At 38.2% G+C, this 11,323-nt stretch overlaps 1 protein-coding gene across 2 annotated transcripts in view; it reads left to right on the top strand.

The window, feature by feature from the left end:
• Positions 1–10,191: 10,191 nt before the first annotated feature.
• Positions 10,192–11,323, top strand: part of LOC122245528 (apolipoprotein D) — a 3,112-nt gene continuing 1,980 nt past the window's right edge. Inside the window, exons 1-2 of one of the 2 annotated variants that reach the window (XM_043003461.2) lie at positions 10,192–10,321; positions 11,129–11,284. In XM_043003461.2, coding sequence (XP_042859395.2) covers positions 11,171–11,284 — 114 coding nt within the window. In that variant the 5' untranslated portion in view covers positions 10,192–10,321; positions 11,129–11,170. Of the gene's footprint in view, positions 10,439–11,128; positions 11,285–11,323 lie in introns of both variants that reach the window. The other variant, XM_086547281.1, reaches the window with a different exon arrangement.

Genomic DNA, 11,323 nt, shown 5'->3' on the forward strand with positions numbered 1-11,323 from the left:
TCAATTTAAAGAAGAAAAAAAGATCTTTTTTGATATTTTAAATGAGTAATTTCACACGAAATCCGTTTATTTGAAAAATAAAGTAAAAACAGAAGGATCCCAAAGACTCAGTTAGGCCCGGTTTACACTAGGCGCTTTCCAACGTGCATTAGCAAACTCGGCGTTAGAAAACTACCGCTTACACGAGGCGCTTTCAAACACGGCGTCAACGCGACGCTTGTGTCTGTGCGTGCGTTATATGTGTGTATGTGCCAAACAATGCAGAGAGAAACAGACATATATATATATATATATATATATATATATATATATATATATGTATGTATATATATATATATATATATATATATGTATATATATATATATATATATATATATATATATATATATATATATATATATATATATATATATATATAGACCGTTTGAAGCGGCGCAAGCGGCGAGAAACTTCCTCCACGTGGAGTATCCCAGGGGTTGCCATAGTAACGCGCATTCTCTCTCCTCATTGGTAGCTGCTTTCAAAACGCCGCGGTAGCAAGGGACCCGACGTTGACGAGGCGTCAGGCAAAACGGCGCGTCACGTGTGACCGGTTCCATAGATACCATTGTCTTTGCCTAACGCCATGTTTGTTAACGCGCGTTGAAAGCGCCTCATGTAAACCGGGCCTTAGAATGATGCATCTGACTGCAGTCATTTACTGAAAATTCGAGTCAGTGAAAAGTGATTTGTTCTTTGACTTGTTAACTTTCATTACGGAAAAAGTCTGCTCACAAATGTAAGTTGATGCAAGCAACATAAACAAAGTTACCAGATTGGCCATTTGCGGGTAAGTAATCATGTTCACAATATTTGGCGTTGCTTGGTAACTCTTTCAAATTTACAAACATTTGGCGGGCCGCGTGAATTTCTTTGACGAACCGCAATCGGCCCGCGGGTTATAATTTGCCCAAACCTGCTCTACAATGTCATTCAGCAACAGAATGCACATACAACTCGAGCTAAATCATTATATTATACATTCGAATAGCTGCATATAGTAACATATGTACTACTAATGGGAAAGTTAATCGAAATTAATCATTCAAACCAGCAGGTATATCGAGACCGAAGATTACAGGCGGGTCCACCAGCTAATAAGTCTTCAACTCTTTCTTCAGTTTGTAGCTCAACTTCCTCAATCTGGCCATCATTCATATCATTCCAGCTTATGGGGGCATTAGCTGTACTGGCCTCATGACAACATAAATTGGGTGACTGGAGTAAGTAAACAGGTAGGCCTAACAAACATACATATACCATGGACAAACTCACAACTAAAATAGGTATAGTAAACACGGGCTAGCTGTGATGATAGGAAGATATTATGTGTGAGGAAGTAATTAAAGCAAAAAAAGGTGAAATGAGAGGATAGCAAGAAAATTACGTTATTATTTATCTCTGAAAACAGGGGGCGCATCGTTTAACCTAAAGGGTAAACTCATAATGGCCGTCCGGTGTAGAGAGAGTGGTCTTCGCACAACTATCGGAATTTAGTGATATCCCTGTCTCATGTCTAAGGAAGAGAAAAGTTTGCTTTTTCATACTTCTCAAAATCATACAGATTTTTGGCAAGTGATATCTCTCATCTCTAATGACTGTTTTATAACCGAAAATCTAGACACAATGTAAGTGTTTTATCCTTTTTCACTAAAAGTACTAAAGGGATATTGTACGGTGATCTTGAAGACCTAATAATACCTTTCTTCAACATATCATCAATCCGTATTTTTATTTTTCTTACCTATATCTTTCAGGGATTAGATACGGCCGATTAAAAACAGGCAGTCCCACAGCTTGATCTCATGATAAATATGTATGGCTGTTGTTGGTGGTTCGTTTTTTTTAAGGAAAAGGCTTGGTCATATTCAATTACTTTGATTTTCTTTACTTTTCAGGAAACAGCTTATTTCCCTCTTCAATTATTTTTTTTTCTTCCGTGAGACTTGCAATACAGCTGCTACAGTCACCGGAATTGATCCTGACTCTGATCTACAACAAATTTTGCTCCAGTCTATCCATATCTAACTGAAGCTCTTCTAGAATTTCAACATTTCCTATAGAGTGATTAGCTGATAGTTCGATCGCATCCGGCTTTACGTTTAGGTATAGCAGCTTAAACCACAAATATTTTACTTTATTTCGGACAGCTTCTATTACTCCAACGCTAACTACATTGTCATTCATATGTTTCTTTTGGAATAAATAATGCTACAACCTTATCAGCAATAAATTTACTAGCATTTTATTTCTTAACCACAATTCTAACTGTGCCACCTGAAAATCCATCAATTAATTTGCATTTAAAATATACTGGCAGTATTAAATTAACAACGACTGCTGACCCTCACTAGCGCCAATCACATGTTATATGAGGTATATAATGGTGCAATCAACTCCCTCTAACTTCAGCGTTCCCATTGAGACAGCAGATGCAACTGTTTTTTAAAGAACTGGAAGGTAGAAACTTGGCAGGCACTTCTTATCCATTTACTGTAATCGCAAATGCCAATGCCATCTTCCTTTTTTTTCGTCAATCCCGCATTGGAGGCTACAGGTGTTCGAGGCGTGCGAGCTTGAGCTTCTGTCGCTTGCCTTTGCGTCTTACCATTATCCTCGGCGTTCGTTATAGCATTAACCTGCATAGTCGTCTCTTCCTTCACCCTACCATCTATCAATTTTACATTCGCGTTCTTTTTTATATACTTTAAATCCATATGTATGCAGTTCACTATGTTGTCGTTTTTGATCCACTGGTAATTTTCTGCAAAACCAGGGCGGGGGGGGATGCTAATAAACCTAAACCTAGCTGCGTAGGTGCTGCACCTTCTTTATCCGGATCTAAAGCTTATTTAGCATTGAAACCAAAATCTAAAAATCTATCTTAACATTTTCTAGACACTCATCTTTTTGCTAGTAGTCGTTTTTAATTCCGAAAAGACAGTATCGAGTGAGCATGCCTTGGGGAAGAAAGAGAGAAATATCTTAAAATTCCTCCAGTCCTGGGGATGCTCGTCCTTACACAACTGAGTATTATCTAGAGCATTATCTAGCGTTATCTAGAGCATATTTGACCCCGACGCCAATCAACCCTTCGTCAGTCCAGTCTGATCGCGGGTACCTGGCGTTTATAGGAGATACCCAGGCGTCCACATCAGGGAAAATGGCCTGAGAAACAGATGGATGTTTATTTTACCATGTTTGTCACAAAATACGAAATATCTATCACTTTCTCTAATTCATCCCTCTCTTGTCTAGATAGCTTTTCATTGAAAACTTGATATATTTCATTAATTTCAGTTGCTCTGGCCATATCTGTGTTATTGTCTTGCTAACAGGTCTTTCGTCCCTAACTCTTTTTGCCATTTTGCGGCATCTGTTGCAGTGATTTATAAATTTCTATCAAATTGCTACATTAAAAGACACTTTACTTTATATAACGACTCACAGGTGTACCTATTTACACTAATCAACCAATGTCATTTACTTAGGCAATCTCTCAGTAACTCAGAGTAACAACTAACATATTTTGTCAATAAACTATTTGCTTTGTTGGCCAATAAAAAAAAAGAAAAATATGTAATAGTCTTAAAATCACGTTTACTTTAGTGGCATAATCAGTGCTAACAATTATTGATTCCGCCAGCAATTTGATAAGGAAAAAAAACTATTACGTTAGCGCCATCAACCTCGCTAACAGATATTTTCATAAATATCTTAGCAGTCACAACATTCACATTAGCGGAATTGCCCTCACCAACAGACTGATTTCATCACAATATTCATGTTAGTGGTAATACACTCGCCAACGGACTAATCTCCTCACGTTATTCACGGTGATATGTCAGCATATCTTTAGTGGCATAATCTTCGCTAATTATCTCAAAAGATTTCTATATGTCAACATATGTATTATTTTCTTTCTTATTGACTTATTTTTCACCAATAATTCACATATTACGCAATGTCTACATTAGGTTTTCTTTTGCACTTCATAACCGTTAGCATCAAAATTGTAGAGACATGCAATTCTCAACACTGACTATCTTGTTCTGCCATATATTTTCTTATTTTCATCATGCATTAAGTACAAGTAATGGATATTAATAAAACATTATTTCTAGTTTTTACAAATAAAAGACATTCTCCTAAATTGGCTCAAAAGGGGCGGAGTCATCCCACCGCTGCCACCACAGTGGTGTTTTCACTAAACTATTACTTTATATGTGAGTTATTCATTAAATAATTACCTTGAATATAATAACTTGTTTCACTTTAATCGTGATATTAGCTGTTACCATCATATTGATTACTATATTTACAAATAGTATAAAAGGGGTATTAAAAGTTATGTCACTATTTCTATTTATCTCTCACTCTATTTTATAAATCTCATGTGGCAAAGTTTTGCATCTATGAATCTCTATGGGAGTCTGGTTTCTGGCTCGTTTTCTGTTCTTCCATGTTTCCTTTTCCTTGGAACATCCTATCTTTCTCTCTTGCCATGCCCAGAAATTTGTTCCTTTTTTTCTCATATCCACTTTTCACATCCAATCGAGGTGTTCTATACATAGAGACACGCCCACATACCGAATTTCGGACATAGCATAAGTACATCTTCTAGCACAATTGATGATATGAGATAATTACATAAATTTGCATACTTCATGCTAGGTGGCCTGAAAGGCTGTACAACATGGTACTCTGAGATAAATTTTCGTGTTCATTTATATTCTTAGTTGCAAAGTCTACATTTACTTTCTTCAATATTGCATTCTGAACTGACCTGCCAATGCATTCGGTATCCAAGTCTGATTTTAGCTGTCACAATATCACACTGTCTTGTTCTTGTTTTATATGTGCCATAAATGAATCTCTCCTGCGAAAACTGTTCACAATATTTTATGCTACAGCTTTCAGGTCTTTAAGAGTTTGTCAGCTCTATCAAGTCTTCCCTATTGGAAGTTTTTATTATGTGTGAGATCCTAGCAAGAGGTATGCCAAAGTCTATATCTACACTTTGTTTATTACATTCTTCCCTCACTAGGCGATCAGCATGATCATGTTTAGTGATATCAACATGCGATGGTGTCCACACAAAATGTATAACATGGCCACGTTCATCTGCGGGATGTACATTTATCCTTATATCATTTACGATATTTCCATCACCTTTATCAAGAGTGTTCAGAGCCTGGAGAGCACTCTGTGAGTTACAGAAAATTATTCCTGAGGCTTGAGTTGACAGAAAGTCTGTGGCTATGAATATTCCTGCCAACTCAGTTTGCGCAGTGCTCGCCCAGTCATGAACCCTCCACAATCTTGGTGCTGCAAAATATTGTTTTTATATACAACATAAGCACATCCTGCTTTGCTTCCAGACTGTAGGGATCCATCAGTGTAGCACTCATAGTCATTATTCAGAGTTTCAAGGTGCTTAAGTATAGCTGGTGAAACTCTGTCTTTTTTAGGGACATTAGCGTAGATTACGTTCACTGTCGACATTTTCCACGGTGGAAAAGAATGTCAATATGGGGTCCTCCCAAGGACATGTCTAATCGGTATATGAATTTATATGTCACTTACAACCATGAATTTGAGTATGACTCGGTATTGTTCTGTAAGGTTGGATTCTTTATTTTATGTTTAAATTGCCTTAGATCTCTGTAATATAAAGCGGTTCTATAATTGTTTTGACACCAAATATAGTACTAATATATCAAATCTTTCGTAAATAGATGGCAAGTTAAGTTCCATTCTCATGTTCACAAACCTCGTTGTTTTGGGGCACCGAGAATAATATAACGTGTAAGGCATGGTAATCTACGACATGTCGTATGTATGACAGGTAAAAGAGCTTAGCAATGTTATTATTGATGTAATGAATTAACCCCTGGCATCAGGCGGGTCATCCCGCAGACTTCGGGCCGCCTGTCCCCTGACGTCAGTAAAGAATCTACGGACTTTTCCGCCCTGCAAGATGATTTGGCTTTGCTGTTCTGCGTGTGTGTGTGTTTATTTTTTAATAAGAATAAAGTGCGTTTTTATGTTCCTTTGACTTACCTTTCTGATTGCTCCGTGTTCTTCGTCTACATCTACATTACTACTACTCTACACAACAGTACTTATACATTACTTACCTTATATTCTTTACTTACCTTCCCTTGATCTTGTCTCTTTTCCTTCGACTATAACACCTTACCTTCCTTTTTCATATGTTTATCTCTTCGTGTTTTCTCTCGTTTCTCCACACGAATCCTTTCTTTCATTTGTCCCTGCTTTCCTGTTTTAAGTCTTTTATGTGCCCTTTTTTGTATATGTTTTAGTTCTAATTTTGTTTTATGTAATTTAAGTTTAATTTTATACACACCTTTTACACATTTAATTATAAGATATTGCATTATGGGTAAAACCTCACCATAAGCGCGGGAAACTGCCACATAAAAGGTCAGGCCAGGGCAGCTAAGAGAGAGGGGGTTTTGAGACTTGTGTAGTGGCAGATGACCTCTTGGATTTTTACCTGGATGACAGTTTCTCGTGCTGTATGGTTTTACCCTCTCTTTTAACAAGTAAGTGTATGGAATGACTGTGCTAATAAATGTATAGTTTGGATGCTCCTATTTTATGTTGCCTTTTTAAATCAGCCAGTTCAGTTTTGTTTTAATGGTGGCTACGGGATGAGCTTTCTTTTCTTTACACCCGAGAGTCATCTTATTGAAAAGCGCCAGACCCACATTTAATTATGACGCATTTAATTATAACTCTACGGAGTTTATTAATTACCCACTACACTGATACCATGTTCTCTGCCAACAAGAGTCTTGAGTGGCTTCAGCCGCTCCCACAGTCTTTTCTTTAGGTTTATAATGAGCCCTGTGTCGTTAACAGTCACCCTCAGATATTTGTATTTGTGGCAGAGATCTAGCTCAGTATAATCTATATGAAAGTTTGGCAATGTGATTGTAAGAGGATTGAGTGCCTTGTTTTTTTTCAGTTGAGGTTATCAAACCGCACTCAGTAGCTTTTGCGTACTGTTGCATTATATCCACGGATAATGCAGATGTCGTCAGCATAACAAATAATAGAATCACTACCCTCAAGCGGAATATTGCTTTATAGTCTGTGCATTAGAGTATTAAATGGCATGGGGCTAAGTACGCCCCCTTGAGGCGTGCCAAGCTCAAACATTTTAGAGTATGAAATTTTGATTCCCCTGAAGAGAACATGAGCTGATCAGTTTGATAAATACATTTGAATCCATGTTAAAAGTTTACCTTGAATACCAAAGCTAGCCAGTTACTCGAGGATAAGGTCTCTGTTTACAATATCAAAGGCAGATTTGAGATTGAGAAATACAGTTTGCATGCCTTGTTGAGAATTTGTCAAGTACTCTGCAAAGCAGTACTGAGTGCTACGTCCTGGGAGGAATCCATATGGTCTGGGAGATAACTTGGGATGTATGCGATACATGAGTCTGCTCAAAATAATTCTCTCAAGTACCTTGCACAAACATGAGGTCAATGAGATGGGTCGGTATTTATCAGTGCTTGGTTTGGGTATAGGAATCTCAGGCTTCAGTGAGCTGTATGTATTCTTTCTAATCACTTATCTAAAAAGAAAAAAAAATGGGTTACCTGGTACCTGAGCAATGAGTCGAAGTACACTGTAAGTAATGCCATCCTCGCCTGGAGTAGTCGCCTTCCCCTTACGAAGTGCATTATTTAATTCCCACTCAGTTATTTCGGCAAAGTCGGAGGGGTCGGTGACAGAGCAGGCTATGGTAATGTTAAAATTTCTATTCATTTTCGTGTTTTTAAGTCTATTTTTTTTTATCTTCTGTGGAAGTGAATTCAGCTGGGAGGGTCTGGCCCACTGATCTAGTAATATGTTAGCCCGTTCTAGTGGGTTGTAGAACTGCAGTGTGGAGAGAGCTTAACCTGACAACCTGTCGATTTTTACTCCATACCTCAGCTACAGAAGTTTGGTGATTAATACTCAGCAGGAATTGTTCCCAGTGTTTACTGCGAATTTGAACCGTTAATTCTCTGGATTCTTTATGAACTCTGAGGAATCGTAAGAGATTTTCTGATGTTATGTCATCCCTACAACAGTTAGCAAGCTTCTGAACCTGTTTATGCTTCCTACTCAAGTAGGATCATTTATTCACTTTGGTGCGTGAGCGACAGGGGGACTTTTTTTCTTTGAGAGTTTTCTTGAGCAGACTCAAGTATTGTAATAGTCAGTGACAACTTTTATCAGGTCCTGAGAGTATTTTTCGACTGTTGTTACCTTATAGGTGCTAAACCAGTCACAAGCACGTGCCTTGAAGTGATGCTCTAGTCCGGGTGGGATTGTATTTTTTTGGTCTGGGTGTTTTGTGAGCTATACTGTCTATAGTATAGTTTGTTGGGACTGCAAAATGGTACAATGAAGTACAAACATTACTATGTACAAGATCTTTGCCAATTGCATAATCTAAGTGCCACCTCCCAAATGAGTCTGTTTATCTGTGTCATATACAGTCATTGATCTTCTATTGACGAAATGTTTAAATTCTTCCCTACTGCTGTTACTCTGGTGATCCCTAAATTATGTGTCTAGCATTAAAATCCCACACATTCCTTGATTATGGAAATTGGATAGAGAACTAGTCAGAACCTTTGAGCTCCTGGCATACACATTATAAAATGAGAAGAAGCCAGAGGCAGTGTGGATTCTTAAATGGTGGACGACTAGTTCATGGCTGTATGTACATATGAGCAATGCCCTTTAAGTTTAGTTGCTATTTTCATGTTAGTAGCAACTGCAAACGGTTCTTGAACGCAGATTACATCAACATTGTTTTTACGAATATAAAACTACGCATAATCCAAGCACTGCGAAACATAACGTGTGATTCTCGTAGAGTTTCTACCGACGCGGCTTCCATATGCGCTCAACCTTATCTAACCCTTCATTATAGTTCTCCGTCGAGTGTAAATGACTTCGTTACACCGTAATTCGTCTTTATTATATGCTATGATAATTTTCTTTCACACTCGACTTATAAATATCACCTCAATCACTCTTGATATCATAATATATCATCAATATAAATCGATGTAACACGTTAATTGTGTAAATAGTCATTTTGTGCGATGGCGGTTTCCCATCGCACTTCACTTGTATATCTCATTTTGTCTACACTCAAAAACCAGGACACCTTTGCTGGGAAATACAGCGTGTAATTCCCGTAGAATTATTTCCAATTAGTCTTTAATTTACACTCTAATAAATATCACTTCATTTCCATTCGGTATGAAATTCTCATATAGATGTGGTTGATCGCCGCGACACATTACGTGTAACTCCCGTAGATTTTTATTTTTTGGCGATATAGCCCCGTCGCTGGGCCCACCTTACAGCCTCTAGCATAGCCGCAGTCCTCAACTTCGTCGTAAATCACGGGACGCAAACAATACGCAGATCAACCGCTCTTCGCCTTTTCATCTACCTCGTCTTTTCTTTCGCTCTCGAAGATCCCTGGAATGACGCGTAAACCAGCAGCTGTTCCTCAGTGTTTCAGTGTAGGTGCTATGGCTGCTGCACAGGGATAGGGTGACTAATACCACTGTGCTGCACGAACTTCAATTTATTCCAATAGTGTACATTGTCACAATAAGAATCAGGTACTGGAAACATAAGCACAGTACAACCAGTAGTTCTTTCTTAACAGGTTACATGGTAGTTCTTAGATCTATAAAGATTATTTAAGTCATAAGGATTATACATACACTTAGCGACTGACTCATCGTCTTTCCTCAATAACTATGTGTTGTCACGATGGTGTCTACGCCATGATTGCCGTGTGTGTGGGTCTAGGTAGAGTACAAGGGCCTTGTTAGTTACTCGAGTGGTTTTTAGTTGTTTATGATCACGGTCGGGTCACATGGTAGCCTTGCATGACCTATGTTATCGTTGCTGCGGCGTCAGCCACGAAATCATGATAGAGTCATTCACGGTGGCATCTCCGGACATGTATTATTTTTGCAGATAGATAGATAGATACATATACATATACAATATATACACATACATGTTCTATTCCAACACCCACATATTCGCATGTGCATACGTATTGTCGCCTGCGCATTCTTATCTGTCGCGCACATAAACACAGGGACTGCATGACGCAAAATACCAAAGTGGGCGGGGCTTCTGCCTGCCCCTTGATCCTCGCCTGAATAAAAAGGCGCCGCGGGAACAGTGACCGAGAGGTGCTGCAGACATCACTGTCCACAGGTGAGTGTAGAGACAGTTCTGGGGAAGAGAGAGAAAAAGAGAGTGTAGGGGAGTAAGAAGAGGGTGAAAGAAGAAGAAGAAGAAGAAGAAAAAAGAACGAGACTACATATTCCAAAGGTAATAAAGTTCAGTCACAGCAAGAACGTGGTTAAAATCCTTCACAGTTCCTTCATCAGAATAAAAAAAAAAAACTAAAATGGACAGTCAAAGTAAATTTAGTCAAGATTGTATAATAGAAAGACAGACCGTAGGAACAAAAGGTCAGGTCACAGAAGAAGGGTCAAGATCAAGTAACATTGAAAAAGCCTCACTGCTAAACACAAAGTAAAGTCATCAAAATCTCACTGGCCAGCTTTAAAAAACATAATTTATTGGTGTTTGATTGATAAAAAATAATACATTTTTCATTGGTGTAAGATTTGTGAATTAGTCTAGCGTTATTACAACTCAGCTGATGGCTTACAATTCGCGCGTGAATGAAACATGCATTCGATTCCCAAGTGTATCTAACATCGTGTTTGAGTTCACTTATGTCTTACATATGGTTTATTTTCACCCACCTCCCTTTTTGTAGCTTCCAGGTACTACATTTTGTCATTTACATTCCTAGCCTTTAACTTTAATATATTTAGTCATTTTTCTTAAAACCAATAACTTTCTTTATTTATCCTTCTTCAAACCACACATGTTTTCTTTCTCTCTTTTCCAACTATTATCATTACATCGTCACAGGTATTTATTTACGTAAACCACACGTTCTTTTTTTCCAGTTATTATCACCATATTCGTCTTTGAACATCGTTTCAGGTATTTCATCACATAAGGACGTTCATCCACAAGACAGCAACCATGTACGTGTCCGTGTTCCTGTTGGGAGTTTTGATAGGGATGGCGAACTCACACTCTCTGGAGTTCGGAAGTTGTAAGAGTGTCAGTCCGGTCTCCAACTTCCAGGCAAAGCAGGTAATAGGGATGGAAGATGTGGCAAGAGAGGGACGGAGA

The sequence above is a fragment of the Penaeus japonicus genome, unplaced genomic scaffold (genome assembly GCF_977035675.1).
Source record: "Penaeus japonicus unplaced genomic scaffold, GWHDUDI00000001_assembly GWHDUDI00000019, whole genome shotgun sequence".
NCBI lineage: Eukaryota > Metazoa > Arthropoda > Malacostraca > Decapoda > Penaeidae > Penaeus > Penaeus japonicus.